The sequence below is a fragment of the Lagenorhynchus albirostris genome, chromosome 5, assembly GCF_949774975.1.
Source record: "Lagenorhynchus albirostris chromosome 5, mLagAlb1.1, whole genome shotgun sequence".
NCBI lineage: Eukaryota > Metazoa > Chordata > Mammalia > Artiodactyla > Delphinidae > Lagenorhynchus > Lagenorhynchus albirostris.
In genome coordinates this window covers 79436244-79456258 of record NC_083099.1, presented here as the reverse complement: position 1 = coordinate 79456258, position 20015 = coordinate 79436244, and the positions used below count along the sequence as shown (strand labels likewise).

At 45.2% G+C, this 20015-nt stretch overlaps 1 protein-coding gene across 1 annotated transcript in view; it reads right to left on the bottom strand.

Moving 5' to 3' along the window:
* Positions 1-151: 151 nt before the first annotated feature.
* FSTL1 (follistatin like 1) overlaps positions 152-20015 on the bottom strand; it is a 51066-nt gene continuing 31202 nt past the window's right edge. Inside the window, exons 3-11 of the mRNA XM_060150518.1 lie at positions 17777-17881; positions 14967-15096; positions 14098-14130; positions 12683-12813; positions 8979-9097; positions 7547-7659; positions 7113-7223; positions 6115-6191; positions 152-2816 (exon numbers count right to left, since the gene is read on the bottom strand). Coding sequence (XP_060006501.1) covers positions 2772-2816; positions 6115-6191; positions 7113-7223; positions 7547-7659; positions 8979-9097; positions 12683-12813; positions 14098-14130; positions 14967-15096; positions 17777-17881 — 864 coding nt within the window. The 3' untranslated portion in view covers positions 152-2771. The remainder of the gene's footprint in view (positions 2817-6114; positions 6192-7112; positions 7224-7546; positions 7660-8978; positions 9098-12682; positions 12814-14097; positions 14131-14966; positions 15097-17776; positions 17882-20015) is intronic.

Below are 20015 nucleotides of genomic sequence, written 5' to 3'. Positions count from 1 at the left end.
TCCCCCTGCAGCTGCAGTCCCCAGATTAGGAGAAACTTTTCAGGCCTCTTTTAAGCCTCCTGAAACTCAAATCTACTTTTATTAGGTAAATGGTTAATGTTCTTGCAACTTTATTTGGCCTTAATTTGGGGGAAAGAAAACAATACAACTATTATTTTAATTTCTTTATTTATCAATAGTATCCAAAAAAAAAATCAAGAGTTAACAAAAAACAAGTTAAATGCAATAAGGAAGCCTACTAAATACAAATACATTTCACAAATACACAGGCAACAGAAACCTGTCCAAATTGCTTCTTGGAATTTGACTGTTTAAAAACACAAGTATAAAGGGAAGACATTCAGACTAGTCCACATGGGCTTATTAGCAGGTGGAGGAGCCCTGCTTTCCAAAAGCAGTGATGGAGTCCAGAGTCATGGCATGTGAGAAGGTTTCCATGGACACTGAATCTTAACAGATGCTGTAATATGTTTATAAAAACCATACACACACAGAGAAAGCCCAAGGAAGCTTGCAGTCTGAGCCCTGTGCTTTTAGAGAGCTGGAAGAACTGAACCCAATTGAATCCTGTTTATTTGCTCCATGCAAAGCTTCACGCAAGACTCCCCAGACTAGGCTATTTAGCAGCTTTCCGTGAATGATTGTCAGATCACATGATCCTGTGGTGCAGACAGTAGCTTCCCTATTTACAGGAGGAATGCAGATTTTGCTCTTGGGAATTCAATGTTGCAGGGGAGGGTTGTCTTGGATAGCAACCACTGACCTAAATGTAACTGGTGAGGAGACACTCTGCCTTCTTGCTTTAAACAGACTGGTACTCCTGCCCTCTCTTCCATAGTGTCCAAGGGCTGGCAAATCTTGATCAAGGCGTGCTGTTGGGAGTTCTCCAAGGCACTTTGACAGGGAGGTACATTTCAGACCACACAAGTTGGGTTGGAAGACAGCTTTTAAGTGGGATGATTTACAAAAGCTCAGAATTCTAAACAAAGTAGAATGTTTTCAAAGGAGAAAAAGGAAATCTGTTTAGAAGGAATTCCATTTTCAGCACAACTGTCTCAGAGTTGCCTGTGCAGTACAGTCTACCTCATTTCCCTTTGGTGGTCTGTAATCTGCTTTCTGAAAATGAGATCTTATGTCAAGTTTTTAATTTTGTTATTCCAAATGCATCCTAAACATTGTATTGAGTGGAGTTAATTATCACAGAGGCCGAAAGACACAGGAATGACTGACTTCTCCCCAGTCACAGTTTTAAGATTCAATGTCCATTTTTTTCCCTCTCGAAATGTGAAACCTTCTTTCATCCTCATCTCTAAAGGGAAAGCCATTTCTGTTCCCACGAAGGTTAAAGATGACATGCAAAAGTGAAGACAAAGTGAAGTGGTTCTCTTTCCCACTCTCTTCCTGGGCAGGCTTTACCAGAAGGCTCTACATCACAGCACAACCCGTGGGGCCATTCAGACCGAGGTCAGATTTGGTCAGCTTGTTTTTGGCTGTCTGACTCTTATATAATGACAAGGTTTCATTTATCTTAAGCAGAAGGAGGAAAATCACATTGTCTCCTTCTGGACCAATTATCAGAACCACAGAATTTACAATTTCTCAAGTCAAAAGTTTAATGCATTCCTACCTGCTGAGGAAACTGAGGCCCAGAAATAGGAAGAGACAGGGACAGAGTCACTCTCCTAGTTAGTGGAGGATCAGTGAGCATATTGATAGGCTGGGACATCTAAGGCTTGCTTAGCTGCACTGGTCTCAATCCTTTGGAATACTGATTTGCATGGATCTATGAGAATGAATGAAAACAAATTAGCTTTTTGGATCTTAAAAGCTTTGTATGGAGACACTTCTCCTGGCTGCTGTCTGAGGTACTCCCTGCTCCTCTGACAGACTGCTGACCCACTGGAAGCCAGGGGGCAAACTCTGGGCTGCATCTAGTATGTGGCAGGGCTGGGGGGAGTCCGGGTGATAGCAGTCCCTGCACAAGGAAGAACCCCAAACTCTCCCACCTCTGAAATGGCAGGACTAATGAAAAATAATTACAAAAGCTTAATTTCTAGTCAAGAAAATAAAATATTAAACAACAACAACAATAATATAATGATAATAACTGAAGAATGAAATCAACTTGCCAAAAAAGTTTACAGAAAAATAGCACCTTTGGTAAAAAGTATTTTAAAAATTTGGTTAGGTCTCTAAGGGGCTCAAAGTCTACAAGTATCTGCCTCATTTGGGTGCACCCTCCCAGACACTGGGTAACTAGGAGGATGGCCGTGTATCTAGAGCCAGTGGCTGGGGCCATGAGGAGAAGCACAGATGCTAGAGGTCTGTTATGCTGATGGCAGCAGGAAGGGCTGGAAGCCGAATGCAGTCTTCTCCACTGAGCTTCCCAAATCCCTCCTCTGGGGACAGCCTGCTAAGCTCTTTCTCACTGCCTGCACCCCCTGCAGCATGTTCACAGCTGTGGTAGACTCAGAAGTGTTCCAGATCTGGGTACACTCTCCCAACACCGATGCAGTTTCCCTCCAGCCCCCGAGCACCATTTACAGTTTCTCTCAAAGTACACCTAGAAATGAAGGCTATGGCCCTTCCCCTCCTAGCCAGCCACCCTCATTTCTTTTACTGCAAAACAAATAGACAAAATAAAACTCATTGCTATACAAGCAAATACTGGTGATTTGGCGATTGTAGCAGACACTTGCATATACTGGACTCAGCGCTGAAGTGGAAGAGAAGGTGCCAGGCTCTGGACACCTTTCCCAGATGCCTCCTCATTAGATCTCTTTGGTGCTCACTCTCTTGGTCTTTTCAGCTGTTTCCTTTGAGAAGCAAGAGAAAATAAGCGTTATGGAATAAAAAAAAAAATATTGGCATTTATCTAGTCTTCAAGACTTTACATAGCATGACAGATACATGCTTATGCCGAGTTCTGTTTGCTTGTCTATCTCCTCTGTGGATGATGAACAACTTGAGGACAAGGATCATGTCTTACTCGTGACACGGCTGTATAGGAACTGTTGCTAAATTAAGAGCTGACCCCATTTAAACTCCTATGAAACAATAACGTCAGACATTATTATATTCATGACGAAGTGAAGAAAATGAAGAAAAGGACGCTAAATGGAGGTGCTACAAAATGTTCTGAATCCAAGTTGGGAGAAGCATTAAGAGCAACAGGCTCGGGACTTCCCTGGTGGCGCAGTGGTTAAGAATCCATCTGCCAACTCAGGGGACATGGGTTTGAGCCCTGGTCCGGCAAGATCCCACATGCTGCGGAGCAACTAAGCCCATGAGCCACTACTAAGCCCACGTGCCACAACTACTGAAGCCCATGCTCTGCAACAAGAGAAGCCACTGCAATGAGAAGTCCTGAGAAGCCTGCGCAGGGCAACGAAGAGTAGCCCTCACTCACTGCAACTAGAGAAAGCCCACAGGCAGCAACGAAGACCTAATGCAGCCCAAAACACACACACACACACACACACACACACACACACACACACACACACACACACACACAAAAGAGCAACAGGCTCTGGAGGCAGATTGCCTGAGCTTGAATCATGGCTGTGTGACTTTCTGGGGGACTTTGGGCATATTATGAAATCTTCTGTCTCAATGTCTTCAACTACAAAATGAGTACTACCTCTTATACCAGTAGCCCATTTCTCCAAAGAAGACATTCTTACTTATAGCCAAAAAGCACATGAGAAGATGCTCAACATCTTTAGTCATTAGGGAGATGAAAATCAAAACTACAATGAGATGCCACTTCACACCCACTAGGATGGCTAATAAAAAATAACGACCATGACAAATGTTGGTGAGTTTGTGGAGGAATTGGAATAGTGCTGGTGAGGATATAAAATGGTACAGTCACTTTGGAAAATGGTCTGGAAGTTCCTCAAAAGATTAAACACAAAGTTTCCATATGATCCAGCAAATCTCACTCCTAGGTATATACCCAATAGAACTGAAAACATAAGTCCACACAGAAACCTGTAGAAGAATGTTCATAGCAGTATTGTTTATCATAGCCAAAAAGTAGAAACAACCTAAATATACATCAACTGATGAATGGATATATAAAATGTGGTATATCCACACCATGAAATGTTATTTCACCATAAAAAGGAATGAAGTCCTGATTCATGCTACAACAAGGATAAACCTTGAAAACATTATACTAAATGAAAAAAGTCAGACAGAAAATGCCATATATCATATGATTCCATTTATATGTGTCCATAATAGGCAAATCTATAGAAATAGAAAGTAGATTAGTGGCTGCCAGGGGCTGGGGGAGGGGAGAATGTAAGTGACTTCAAATGGGTATGGGGTTTCTTTTAGGGAAGATGAAAATGCTCTGGAATTAGACAGTGGTGATGGTTGACAATCTTGTGAATATATTAAAAACCATTGGATTGTATACTTTAAAAGGGTGAGTTTTATGGTACGTGAATTACATCTCAATAAAAAAATTAAATAGGGAATAAAAAACAAGTGTCTGGCATCTAGTACACACTGTTGGTGCCCCATCCATAGCCTGTGCCTTTAACGTTTCAGTACACTGGCCTGGCTTCTTACTGCCAGCAGCTGCATCTCTTTGCCTGAGGCTTTCTCTGGCCGCTGGAGCCTGCTCTGCCCACACATGCTGACAGGGCAGAAATGCCAGGGAATTCATGTTTGCCGGTGGCTGCTCTCAGCCAATGGCTGATGGGAGTTCATACAGGCATAGCCCAGCTCCCTGCTCCCTTGTGCACAGTAACTATTCCTGGAGTTCTGCAACAGGACTAAGCTCCACTTGCTCCCGGTGGTAACATGCCTGGATACGCACTCTTTATTGTTTCCTTCCCTTCATGGGCTCTCTTCCCAACTCCCCTTCTGGTGTTTCCTGGGACTGCCTCCCAAATAAACTATTTGTACTTGAGTCCTTGCCTTGGCGTCTGCTTCCGAGGCAACTCACATAAAACAGAGCCGCTAAAAAATGTTAGCTATTATCATTCACTCCCCACTGTCTACTCTGATCATTTCTCCACCCTAGATGAAAGGAATTCCTATTAAGTTCTTTTTGCTTTTAAGGGTTTATACTCATCTGGAGGCTCAAGGCTGCTGAAATATGGAAAAACAAAGGGCTAGGAGCTTCTGCATTTGTTTTAAAAAATGACATGAGGTTTCTACACTATCAGTGACAATAATGACAATGCATATGAAAAAGCATCAATAAATATGAGCATTTATTATTAATACTAATAATTCTTGATTTTCAATTCAAATATTTAATGTCAATAGTTCTTGTGACCATTATATTCCTTAAAAACTTATATGTCAGAGAGAAGGCCCATATTACCAGACCCAGTTTACAGACAGATGATTCAAGGAGCAACATCCTCTGTTAAAACTACAGGTAAACCAGTGGAAAGACAGGCCCAGAAGTCCAGCATATCCATGTTTTCTCCCTAGGCCCTCAGAAAAGTATGTCAGGGGATCACTATTCTGCTAAGAACCTTTTCCCCAAGAAGGCCTTCAACTTAATGACATAGAATACTGATTTATTATTTTCTCAAGTCTCTAGGAAGCAGAATCTCTAAGTTTCCAGGCTATGTTCTAGCTAGCTTGGCATTTAACTTAAATCCTTTCTGCTGTGGCCCAAATCCACTAATTTCATGCTCACTGAGAGCCAACTGTACACCAGACCGTGTGCTAAATGCAGGGCTACAATGGTGAGCAAGTCATAGAGCCTGCCCTCAAGAAGCTCACAGTCTTTGGGTCTGGGCACTGGTGGTGAAAAGAAATAGGAGGTTTTTTAGACTATGCTCATTTGCAAACCACTTCCAACACATTTGCAAACCACCACTCAGCTGATTCTAACTTATAAAGCAATTTACCAAGTTGTAACCTATATCTGTTGGGGCATACTGGCCCCACGAGGACTCCGTCAGGGAGCTATATGTATCATGGTTTGCGTAATACAGGTATACAGGTATATCGTTCGGGACCTAATGTATGGGACAGAGCACATCTCCTTGGTCACCTGGGGAGTTAGGCAGTGTCTGAGTGGTGGAAGGGCCTGGTGGCAACAGGGATACCTGAACCAGCGTGGAGGCTGCAACTCACCTGGTGCTTTTGGAGCTCCTCAACATATCTGGTCATTTCCTCCTCTGTATGGGTCTGGGCCCCCTTCTGATTCTTTCCTGTAAGAAGAACCAAGGCTCAGAGCAGTGGTGGCTGAGGGAGGCCAGTTAGGGATCCCCACTAATATCTACCTTTTAGGCTCTCAATTTCATTTCCCATTTACCATATGGAAGGCGAGGTGAATTACCCACATTTCTCTAACTATAAAGTGTCCCAGTGCAATGGACACCTCCAAAGTAATGTGCGTGGGTAGTAAGTGACTGGGCCAGGGCCCAAATCCAGGCCAAGGGGAGACAGATGGAGCTGGGGTTCTAGAAAACTTTTCTGAAACATCTCTTTGTAGAAGGGTGACAGTGGTGATGCTGGCTTGTGCATGGCCCCCTCCTCCCCAAACTCTCCCTGACATCTCTATCTCCCAACCCACCCTGCCCATGTCTCAACTATCTCAACTTTCTCTTTTTTGGGGGACCCAATGCTGTTAATTCAAACATGTCTATGAACATGCCTCCTTTTCCTGCTTGGCATGGATGGCAAGCAAGAGTCATTTTGTCTTCCAACCACCTAAGTCTTTGACATATAGGATTTCCTAAGCTGTCATAAGGATTAAGTGGGTTAATATGTAAAGTGCTTAGAAGAAATGCATGTAGTTCTCACTCTTATGCATTTGCTTTATTATTATTACCATTCTAATCTCTTATCAACATTTGATCTTGTCCTGGGTCTCGAACCTCTCTTGTTCCAAACCTCTGGAGTGACTTTCCAACATAATGCATCTGGCATAAGTGCTTTGCCCTCAGTGCTGCCCCCTGAGAGCTCTGACATTACAAGTATGAGCCAGTCTCTTGCTCCCCAGTTTCCCTGCTGGGACCCAGCCACTGCACTCTTCCCCACCATCCCCACCCTGACTTCTCTCATGGTGATTTCACGACGGAAGTTGTCTCCGTGCCGTCCCTTCTTTCTGCGTGAGGTGCACAGCTCACCGTCACAGGTCATGGCTGTGCAGACCCAGTTTCCACAGGCACACACACAGCGGTTACAGTCCACCTCGGTCTCAGCTCCATCAGCATATGTTTCGTCCTCCAGAGCACACTCTGTGGGACCAGAAATAAGAGGCAAGAGTTTAGGGCGAGGGTGGAACAGGACGTCTTGGCTATAGTCTGTGCATGTTACCCCTTTCCCAGACAAGACCTGCTTGTCCCTCAGAGGCACCATATCTGAGCAAACGCCACCAACAACCTGAAGATTTCTGGACCTGAATCTCAGCTCGGAGATGCTGGGCTGGCGCCCAGTCTAGAATCATGGAAGGGAATTTTCTTAGTAAGCTCTGCAGAGTTCCATGATCCCCTCTATCTTGGCCCCCTCTAAATGTCCCCACTCCCTACAACCCCCTCCCTATTTCTTAGGTTAGGCATACTCTTCTCTGGAGGGTTGAAGGCTGGATTGAGACACTTGAGGAACTCTTGGAAGCTGAGTTTCCAGTCAGCATTTTCATCAGACAGTTCAATGAGAGCATCGATACAGAGTCCTCTGAAATGAAACACAGGAGAAACGTGTCAGCAAGACCTCAGCTTCAGTCCCAAAGAAAGGAATTAAGCATCAGGATTACATAGACCTAGGCCTCCGCAGGTGGCCAAGGGGACTATTTAAAGAGAACATTTCTACACTGACCTCCTACAACCATTATGCGACCCGACTCCTGTAAGCATACAATCTTTAGTTTATTATATGGGATGTCAGATCACTCAAGCTGTTCAAATATGCCCAAGATGACTAAAGTTTCCTGGATGGTTTTGTCCACTTGGATTGGCAAATGTTTCACCACCTGCATACCTTCCACTAGCAGTTGCCTTTCCCCATGCTATGCATGTCAAGTCAACCCAACTAGAAAAATCAAACAGAAGTGGTAGGAACAGATGATATGAAATGCATGTGTGATTTGAAAGAACATGAGTTGAAGCCAGCATCACCACTATCACCCTTCTCCAAAGAGATCTTTCAGAAAAGTTTTCTAGAACTCCAGCTCCCTCCGTCTCCCCTTGGCCTGGATTTGAGTTCTGGCTCAACCACTTACAACCCAAATGGCCTTGGGCTAGTTATTCAACCTTCCCGCACCTGTTTTCTCATCTGTAAAATGGGAACGAGGAGCCCTCCTTCACTGGGATATTATGGGGATCAGATGTTGAACTTGTAAAATATTACCTCATTTCAGGTTATCAAAATATGAAGGATTTACAGATATTATACTTTAAGGTCATGGGCTATTATTAGGAAAGAATCCTAGAATCTGGGTTTCATGCTTTGAAATCTTTTGAACAAATAGGTGCTTTTCCTATTTTTAATTCTTACCAGTATACTGGAACCACACCAGAAGTTTCTTAGGGGTTAATTTTTATTAATATTTACTCTGGAATAATACCAGAAAAGGAGAGGAACGTGCTTACATTTGTAACAATTAGAGTTCTCTACATGAAATAGCACTGGTTATCTTAAAATCAGAACTAAAGCTATTTTAGACCTATCGTTAAATAGAACATTAAAGTAATTCCTTAAGAAAATTAAACATTAAAACATCACCCATGACACTCAGAAACAACTTTGGTCTGATGTGATCATTTATTTTAAAATTAAATTCTTCCATCCCTTGCAATTTCTGGCCAAAAACAGTAACTACTTGATCCGATATCATAACGTTCACAGAAGAGACCAGGACAGAATCCCTATTTTGCTTCTTACTTCACATCGACTTTGACACTGGTGGCTCCTTTGCAGGTAGGAAGGGGTTCAAAGCTCTTCTCTTATCCAGCCTTCCCTCGTGGACCTCTCCCTTACCAGCTCACTCCACTCACCTAAGCAGCTTGTTGTTCCCCTGGTCTGCATAGGTAGTGATGTTGATGGCGGTTTCATTTTGCTCCACAAATTTCAAAAATTCGCTGGAGTCCAAGCGAGAGTCACCATTATCAAAGTTCTAGAAAGGGGACAAAGTGATCTTTCAGGAATGTTTTGTAAAACCCCAGCTCTATCATTCCCCCATTCAGCTTGACCCATCTCTGGTTCATCTTGTGCTTGACACTGTCCAACCCTGCTCTGCCCTTTGAGCAAAAAAGGTTCAAAGCCCTGGGGCACCCAGAGAAGGAAGGCACTGTGCCCCAAGATGAGAGAGTCAAAGTGTCTGGGCAGAGGTCACTGAGGGCCTTTCAGTCCTAGACCCTGCTCAGGATGGCAGCCTGAACCTAGGCCTGCACTGTCCAAGGAGCCTGGGGGTGCTTAAGAGGTCTCTGTAGCCGCATCCCTGACCTGTTCCAAACATTCTTGACTTCACTCCACCACTCCATGTTCTCAAACCCTAATGATCATGGAACAAACTTGTGAATCAGAATCTGTGTTGGAGCCCAGGATGTGTATTTCTAACAAGCTGCTTGGGAACAATGGTGCAGGTGACCCTCAGAGCTCACTTTGGGAATCACAGGACCATTTCTTGCTGCTTGAATTCCAGCCTCCCTGGCCTGCTCTCAGTGCTTACTTCTCACACTGGTACACCTAGCTGAACTCATCAGTGAGAAGTCAAAGGCAAAGGCCCCTGCATGTTATTTGCATTGTTAACCTGCCCGTGGAGGTGGTGCAAGCCCCCTACCCCTCCACCCTATGCTGCAGGCTACACTGTAGATGGTGCAGCCTGTCCTCATGACCCAGCTCACACCCCATGAGCACAAGGCAAGGGTGTAGTGAGTTCAGTACTGTCCTCCCTTTGGCAAGATGCTAAACTGAGACCTTAGCCATCTGGGACAATTCAGGATGCCCAGGCCCTAGCTGCAGGAGGAGGGTGGCAATTTCAAGGCTCTGATCAAAGTCCAAGTTGGATAACTGCTGCTCTCCTAAATAGTTCTAGTGGAAAAAATTTTTTTTTCAAAATTCTTTCCCTAGGCTGCCTCATATTGCTACCCTGGGAAATAGTCTGCACCCCCATGTTACTTTCAAAGTGGCTCCCAGGCGGTGGAAGGGATTCTGGAAGAAAAGTCTGACCAGGTGGAAGGGAAAGATAGAGCTACTGACTCTCCTTGCATGACTCATGTGTCATGTGCATTCTACACTAAGGTTGTAAATCTTTCCGTGGTATGTATGACGGGTACGTATAAAACAACCCTGTAGGCCTTTGCTTAATCCCTAGTTATCATTCTCATCCTAGTTCCTAGGAAAAGGTCTCAGATCTCTGGTCACTATACTTATACCCTGGCTCCAATTTCAGCCCTGGCCACCAGGAATTCAGGGTGTGTGTGTGTGTGAGACACGGTCATAAAAGGCTCTTTCTACCCGGTCTTCCCCTCTTCACTCTGTTATGCTTTTGTCTAAAAATTGTGACTGAAACACCAGTTGAGATGAGAGTCTGATTCTGGTTTTATCCAAATTCCGATTAGATTTGTTTTGCAACTGATTTTGATGTAAGGAATGCCGACTGGGCTAGAGGGCAATTCACTGGTTCAGAAACAGTCTCTGTGAGATACTGATCTCTCAGCAACGGGCAGCTGTCTGCCTAGTGGGAAGAAGCTTCCCTTTGAAGATTGCACCATATGGTTCTTTGATAATCATCAACAAGGAGATAGTGAAAACCCTGTTTTCTCAGAAGACACGGGGAAGAGTGAGCATTTGTTTGTCAGTCAGGAGTAAGCTTTCTTGGTTAGCATGAGAATGCCCTACAGAAAAGCTACTTTCTCAAGTGGCCTTGCAGTGTTTAGATGGGAGCCTATTAGAGAGAGTTACTGCCAGAGGAGGTGGAGATGTGTGGAGGGGGTGTGTGGCCCTGGTCCTTGAGAATCAAATTAACAGCACCTGCCAGTGATGCCCACGGCAGGGTACCATCAAGGGGCCACCAGAACGGTTACAAGGTCCCAGGAGGTCTCCTGGAAAGAGCGTCCTGGGCCCCATGGCTCCTGGGCTGTAATGACCACGGCAAAGTCACTGCTCACGACCGACCCAGCAGGTGCTGTTCACTTGGCTTTTGAAAAATCATTTTCTTTTAAGTAACCTTCTGCTCCTGTCTGACTCTCCTGGCTCCTTTCTGTAGACAAGGAAACACCCCTGCCCCCAGGGCTCTCTAATGTGGGAGTAGTTGAGAGAGAAGACAGAGTGAGAGGCTGTGCTTTCTCTTCTCAAACACTTGGAATCCAGAGAGATTTACTTTCTGTCACAGAGAGAAACTTCTACCCAAGGACGGTAACGCAAATGAAGTCCTAAATGACCAATATCCTACTTCAACCCAACCTGGTATGTTTCCATCTGTGGGGTCCATGATGCCAGTTAGAAAGAGGAAGCCACAGACTAGGCAGGTGTTGACCACATTCAGTGGCCACAGAGGTGCCAAGAAGTCCCTTGTGTGTGTGTGCGTTGCCCCCGAGTCCAGGCTGGCTAGGCCTGCGACACACCCTGGGGGCATGTGAGGGCATCCGTCTGGGGATGAGCCTCCAAGGGCATCTACCCAGAGATGTGTGTGTCTGTAAGTGAGGGGGTCTTTTGTGCAGGTGTGGGAATGCGGGCACCTGAACGTGTGTGTAGGATGTGTCTCTGTGTGGCATGCACATCTCTGTATGTGGTGTGTGTACGTCTGTGTTTCTGTGTGTGTTATGTTTATGAGTGTGATGTACCTATGTGTGCGACTATGTCCTTATCAGTCAGCAGGAAGAGCGCCATTAACTGCTTCTTCCAACAACTGTCTCAAGCTCTCTGAAAGATCTCCACATCGTGGCAGCCTTACTCATTGCTAAATACTATTCCCTCTCACGTTTTCCTCTTTGAAAGCAGCATCTTTCCTCCCTCCAACTGGAACGATCTGTTTCTTCAGCTAAACACAATGGGAACAGCAATATCTAGGTTCATGAAGAATTCTGGACCCATGAAACACCAGTCCATTGACTCTCCTCAGATGAAGAGAAACTCTGCAGGCCATGGATGGTCAAGTTAAAGACTTAGAGAAGGGCTTCCCTGGTGGCACAGTGGTTGAGAGTCCGCCTGCCGATGCAGGGGACACGGGTTTGCGCCCCGGTCCGGGAAGATCCCACATGCCTCGGAGCGGCTGGGCCCGTGGGCCATGGCCGCTGGGGCTGCGCGTCCGGGGCCTGTGCTCCGCAACAGGAGGGGCCACGGCGGTGAGAGGCCCGCGTACCGCAAAAAAAAAAAAAAAAAAAAAAGACTTAGAGAAAAGCCAAACTGGGTAGAAAAGAGGCTGAAGTGGCCTGGGTCTGGGTATTGGCAGGCAGCTCTACAAGGTGTCATATGGAGGATGGGGATACAGCCTGGCCATATTTTTCATGGACAGGCTCTCCAAGACCTTTGTGGCTTTAATTGCCCAAAGGGAGCAGCCCATGTGTGTTAGATCCCAAAGGCTGGACTCCTGGAGTCCCACTGTCTGTCTCAGCTTCATGGAATGATCTATGAAGAAACTCAGGGACTCTATGCAGGTTTATGTTTCCTTGTGGTCTGGGAAGATGTGATCAGGTAATGGGAGAGGAAGACTCCCTTTCTCCGGGCTGAACGGTCTTTGACTCCAACTCTGGTTTACCTTAAAGTACTTGTCTAGGATTTCACTGTAGTTGCTGCCTTTAGAGAACCAGCCATCTGGGATGATCTCCGCTTCCAGCCACTGGATGATGCGACGCCGGAGTTCATCGCGGTTGGACTGATAGCAAACGACTGCAGGAAAGGGGAGGGAGGTCAGCCGAGCAGTGAGGACCCCAATGTCACCCAGCACCGCGTACATGGGGACTCAGTGCCCAGGAGTCTGCATGTGTCATCTCACTGAATTCTCACAGCAATCCAGGGAAACAGGATCATCACACACATGTACAGAGGAGTCAGCCCAGGGTACACACTAGAAAGTATCTAACCCAGGATTCAAGCTCATGTTTAAAAATATAAAGTTTGAGAATGTTGAAACAGAGATTATGTTGCTAAGGCGAGAAAAAAGAAAGAAAAATAAAGGACATTTTCATTAACTTTAGGAAGCTGAGGGGAAAAAAAAATCAATCAATCAATAGAACAGCTCTCTTGGCTCAAAAACGAGCTGAAATAATAAACGAATAAGTGAAAACATTACAATTCTTTATGCACTGGATTTCTGATTCTTTCTATATAGCTTTTCGTCTCTCTCACTTAAAAACTTCTCCCACTTAAAATTTTATACTTTATTATGAACAACAGAAAATGAGGCCAAGGAAGGGCATGTTGAAGCCCTGCTCTGGACAGCTGTTCATTGTAAGCCACATGGCAACAACAGGTGGGGCTGAGAGTCCAGTGGATGGGGAAGCAGAGAAGGGAAAGCCTTGGCAAAAGGGAATTCCTGGAGGCAACACATGTTGGGATGTGAAAAGGGCACTGAGCAGGGAAATGAAACTATGGGCACTTTCCCCCACTCTGCCACTTCCTAGCTGTGTGACTCAGGGAAATTCACTTAACTTCTCTGAGCCTAGATTTCCTCATCTATAAGGTAATTATAGTAAAAGCTACTTCACAAGGTTATTGTGAGGATCTAAGGAAAATTGTATGCTAAAGGAGTCTGGTAACTATAAATCATGAGGAAATTTTAAATTTGTATTCATAGAAAACCATGGAAAGAGTCTCACTGTCGTTTCCAATCACCCCTTTCAAAACGAGTTGTCCTATCTGATTCTCCTTGTTCTGTGACACCCGCAGGTCTCACAGAGCACTAAAGGAGGGACTTGGTGGCTTTCCCATCCTTGCAGTTAAATTATTACTCAGCAAAAATGGAAAATACAGCCAACATTCTGACCCAACCAGCTGCTTCCCGTGACAAGCACAAAAAAATGCAGTTTTGCAGCTTTTGTGAGCTATGTTGAAAAGTGACTAGTTCTGGGTCACAAGTTCTGACACACTGAAGATCTTGTGAGCTTTGGCAGGGATTGTGGAACATGGGATTTCCTCCCTAAGATGCACACCGTAGAAAAAACAGGCACTCACCTGGGCTGGCAGATGGACTTACAGATTTCTTCTCTGCAAGACAAAAGGAGAAAATGCATAATGCAAAGTGAAGAAAAAAAATTTCTGTGTATTGCTAGGATTAAAACTGCCCACATTAAGGGGGCCACTTATATCTTTCCATCACTTCGTCTTGAGTCCTTACATCCTCTCCTTCCAGGTCCCACGTTTGGGGATCTTTGCTTCCCTGCTTTGTTTGACATTTTGAGGCCACTGAGTTGCCCTCCTGATCTCACACCTCCTACTGTTAGCTTGCGGGGGGCGCGGTGCTGCTGGGGGTTTGAGAATTCATACAGAATCATTATGGACAAAGAAATGGAGACCAACATGTGGGAAACAGCTTCTTATTTCTCCAAGGAAGTTCAAGGCTGGCCAGGCGGCTGGTGTCTAGGTAGCAACAAGCTTGGGACCCCTTCCCTCTTACCATAATAGCAATGGTTTGAGTGTGAATTAGAGGAAATATCATATTATCAGGGCTGAGAGGTGCCCAAATTTAAAAAGCATAGGATATGTGAAATTTATCTGCTTTCTAAAAAGGTACAGAATTCAGTTAAATGCTACCATATTATTGACTGTTGATGTGGTTCCCCACCCACTATCCATCTCCAGACAGCACTGAAAGCCACATTGGGAATCTGATGCAGGAAGCACAGGGCAGAGGCCTGGGCCACCCAGGGCAAACCCAGCAGGCTCATGAGCACCAAGGGGATGCCTCTCCAAGCAACTGGGTGGTCTCCACAGCTTTGGGCACTATGCTCAGGGTGGAAAGGACTCCAGGAAGCCAGGCCACACTGCTCCGTTCCATGGCTCCCCAGCTGGAGCTGTGATGTGGTGATGAGAGCACTCTTTACCTTTGCAGTGTCCATCGTAATCGACCTGGATTTTGGATCCAGTGAGGCAGGCATCTCTATGCAGCTCGCAGTGGTTGAGGTAGGTCTTGCTGTTGCTGCCACACACAGGCCTCTTGTGAGGTTTGCATTGCTGAAACAGACCGCGGAGGACGTTGGTGCAGTTAGGGCTGAGTTTGTGTGTGTGCATGTGCACACACACACACACGCACACGCACACAGAGCCATCTTGTGAGGGGAGTCCCCACCAGCAGAGATGCCTTCTATCCTGCCAGGGCAACAGGGAGCCTCAGCTCTGGCATCAGTGACCTTACTCCACTCATTGTTAGAGGGACCACATCACCTTGCAGCCCCTCGTGGTGCTCTGTGCTGATCCTGGCCCAGGGTCATCTCTTCTACTCAATGAAAAGAAATAGATCTCCCCTACTCCAACCCTATCAAATTAGCAGGAAGGGCATTTTATTCGAAGTCAGGAATCTGGATTATCTATCACTTTATCACTTTGTAGAAAGTCAATCAATGTCTCTGGATGATCTAAGATCCCTTAAAATTCCAACATTCTTTTTTTTTTTTGCGGCACGTGGGCCTCTCACTGTTGTGGTCTCTCCCGTTGCGGAGCACAGGCTCCGGACGCGCAGGCTCAGTGACCATGGCTCACGGGCCCAGCCGCTATGCGGCATGTGGGATCTTCCCGGACCGGAGCACGAACCCGTGTCTCCTGCATCGGCAGGCGGACTCTCAACCACTGCGCCACCAGGGAAGCCCTAAATTCCAACATTCTACGACACAAAACAGCCAGAGCTGGGAATGTGGAGAGACTGAAAGACAGGCACATACAGCTCCCTACCCCCCATCACCCCAATTCTTCACTTATTCCAGGGTCTAGCTACAAGAATCTTTGCTCTCTGGCTTTATTTAGTATTTTGTTTTTCTCCTAATCTCACAACAGTTGCTGTGAGGCAGGGGCAGGGGGTGCCTGGGTCTTTGTGAAGTACTACACAGTAAATGAACTAAGGTTCACTTGGCAACCTGATTCTACTTTGGCTATACTATATAAAGTGCCATTGTGACAGGCAAGCTCAGTTTCTTTAGACTTCATGATTTTTTTTTAGTTTCTTTTAAATTAATTTAATTTAATTTATTTATTTATTATTTTTGGCTGTGCACGGGCTTTCTCTAGTTGCAGCAAGCGGGGGCTACTCTTTGTTGCGGTGCGTGGGCGGTGGCTTCTCCTGTTGCGGAGCACGGGCTCTAGGCGGGCGGGCTTCAGTAGTTGTGGCACGTGAGCCCAGTAGTTGTGGTTCGTGGGCTCTAGAGTGCAGGCTCAGTAGCTGTCGTACACGAGCTTAGTTGCTCCGCGGCATGTGGGAGCTTCCCGGACCAGGGCTCAAACCCGTGTCCCCTGCATTGGCAGGAGGGAAGCCTGAGACTTCCATGGTTTTTGAAAGGGGTAAGGGGGGAGCAAGTTCTGCTCAGACCTAATAAAGGCACTAAAGTAAAAATGAGCAGCTGTGGTAAAAACACAGAACCCTGGAACTGGAAAGCAGCCCAACCTTTCCAACTTATAGAACAGAAAACCAAAGCCCAGAAAGACAAACTTCTTTTAACCAATACTTACCACTTGGTTCTTACCATGTGCTGGCCCTGAGCAAAGCCAAACATGGTCTGTCTTTATGGCATCCAGTGGCAACTAGTTTGTTTAAAATCACACAATGATATATGGCCGAGCTGAGGCTAGACACCAGGTTTCTGGACCCTAAATGGCCACATAGTGGCCAGGAACACCACTAGTGAGGACATCCCAGAGTCCCCAGCAGATTTGGTTTGCAGGTTTCTGAGTTGGGGACTTCCTTTCTGGGACAATGGGTCAGGATCTTTCAACAGGGGACTAAGGTGGGTGTATTTACTTGTAGAATTACAGATGAATTTCCAGTCTTGGGTTCATTTGACAGAAAGGGGAAAAAAGGGCACACATCCAGGTTATTTATGTTTGCCAAGAGCAAGAATGCTGCCTACAAAAGAAGTATTTCTTAAAAGGTCACTTTGTTTTTTAAACTTCATTAAAAACAAAACCAAACCTGAGAAATCTGCATTCCATCTAGTATTTTAAAATATGCATATCCTTTGACCTAGCATGCCCCAGTGGGACTCTTTATCCTACAGAGATAAAGCCAGCAGCATGTAAGAACATTTGTAGAAAGATTTCATTGTTTGTAGTGGTAAACAACCCATGAAACAACCTAAATGTCCATCTATAGGAAAATGATTACATAAATCTGGTTCCTGTACATCACTAAATATTGAGCTATTAAAAAATGAGTTAGAACTATATGTGCTGACCTAGAGGGTTGTTGTTATATATTAATAAGATACAAGTTGCATGTATCTAGATCTGTCTATATTACGATCCCATTTTTGTATAAAATAGGGGGAAACAATATATGTTTATAGCTGCATAGAAAAAAAACCCGTGTGGAACACCAAACTGTTTACACTGGTTATTTCAGACTAATGGGATTTGAGGGTTATGGGGAAGATTATTATATTTATGTTTGCATAAATGTCTGTACTACTTGACTTATAAAAAGCAATTGTTAATTTTGTAATTGAAAACTCTTCTAAAGCTAAACATTTTTTAAAAGGAAAAATATCCCTACATTCACATCTGATTTTTAACTTCTGAGATAAAAATTTCACTTCTCTCAGATAGACAAGGTGTGCTTTTCTAAAGATGATGAAATCGTTGGCACTGCTCTGCAGACTGGTAGCTCCAGCGAGATGACCACACTCTGGCTCCCACCCTCGGGACTTACCTCGATGCAGAGGCAGGTGGGCTCTCCCTTCTCTGTGACTGCACATTCCCGGCCGGCTCCACAAAACACATTGGCACAGATCTTGGATTTGCTCCTTGGTTCCTCCTAAAACACAAAATCATCAAGGAAACCCTTGTGTCAGTGAGATGAGCCCATCTCCGGATGAGCCAATGGTGGTGATTATGTCTCAGGCTCGGGCCGTGGCCTAGAGTCGAGGCTCATGGTGCTGAAGGGTCCTAAACAGCCAGAAGTTCTCCCCAACAGCCAGCATCAGTCTTGCTGGCACTGCTCCCTCTCAGGCCCAGCTCCCTATGAATCTCTAAGATTGTTTCTCAAAGAGCAAGAGCTTCTTTCTTGCAGGCTTCCTTTCTTCTAAAACGTTTATTGAGCACCCATTAAATGCCACTACTAGGCTAAGGACTGGAGATAAAAAGGCATAGTCCCTGTCCTCAAGAAGCTCCATGGCTATCCGAGGAAACAGACTAAAGAGACCTCTAGAAAGCAATGAGCAAGTGTTAACAACAGGAAGGTGAGACTCAAACAAGACTTTCTGAAGATAAGATGCCTTAACTGACTCCTACAGGATGAGAAGAGCAAGCTAGGCAGAAGTGGAAATGCTTGAGAGAAATACAGATATCTGAAGGACCAAAATCTCACTGAGCAGTGTTCAAGGCACTGCCATCTCAAAAGGCAAAAGAAGGATGGCTAAACTATTGGAAACATGGATCTGCTATTATTCGACATGGTCTTATGCAGCCCCTGCCCATATCTGCCTCTGGCTTCAAGACCAAGAGGGCCAAAGAATCACGTGACAGACAGAACTGTTCTCAAACCACTTGTGGTCAGACATTCGTGTTCAGACATGTGCAGCAAAACTGACAAGGCAGCGAATGGTCCCAGTCTGTGCCACTGACAATGTGGGTGTTCACAGGCACTCATCTGTCAGTGACACAGTCCTTCCCTCCTATTAATTGGTGGCAGAAAGCTAGCCCCACCTTATCTGCCACTCAGGTCAGCAGTAGTGGAGGCTGAACGAAGGAGAATGTGATTTCTTGAGCCCTTTTCTTGACTGCATGGGTAGGCAGTCACCAGTGCCTCCAGGCTTCTGCCCACTGGGGTAGCATTGGCCGTGGAAGAATCAACAAAGATGGCAGAGGCTGGGATGGGGTCGTGGGGCTGGCTATAGTAAAGATGGGGGATGGAACCTAAGATTCCATCCTTCAGGCCATGTCTGCCGTGTCATGCAGAAAACTCACACCCGCAAAGCTTGTAACTGTAAAATTCTTATAGTCGGTAAATGTTTTACATCCAAGAAAAGGTCAAAGAAAGCAATAAACAAAGTGGATGTTGAGGGCTGAGAGGGTATGTCCAATACAAGTTGGTCTGCTGCCACCTGGAGGCTGCTTTGCAAACTCTAGGTTATTTTCTCTCTGAGCCAGCTTGCCCGTCATGCAGGGCTCCCATTGGTCTAGAAACCCTTGCCATGCTCACATTTCATTGGTTCACAAGCTGTTGCTAAACCCATTCTCTTTTGGATGTTGCTAAGGCGAATTCAATAAAGCTGGCAGGGAGCAAAGAAAGAGGAAGTAATTCCCAGCAGGCTGGGGGTACTGGAGAGCTGTTGTTTCCTAAACCAGGAGTGGAGATAAAATCTAGTATATTCTCCAGGCAGGGCCCTCTTGGAAACTCCCTGGGAATGGCAAGCAGCTCTAAAAATGAAGAGGAAAAGGCTATTGCTGACCAGTGTAAAAAAAAATCTCACATAAGACTACCTTCTCCTCTCCCCCTTCATGAAACAACATGCTGAGGGCTACAGACAAATATATACCCCCAGTGAGTGTGTCACGTGAGTTAAAGACACACTACTGCATAAAAAAGCATGCTCAGACATATGCCTACACTCAAAGACACACCAGCAGACAGTCCCACAAGCCTTTACCACTTACTAGCTGTATGTCCATAATTAGTCACTTCAATTCTCTGAGCCTTGCTTTCTTCATCTGTAAAATAGGGGTAAATACCTGCCCTACCTTGTGAAGATGAAATGAGATAATATATTTGGAACTGCATCATAAACTGTAAAGCAAGCTGCTTGCTAAGTATTATTCATTTTAATGATTATAGAGTTTCCTGAAGAATAACCTGTGGCATTTACAGAGCCTATTTTCATCTTATGTTTTTTTTTTTTTTCTTATGTTTGTTTTTAGTGAGTATTAAAAATAAAAGCTTTTACTGATAG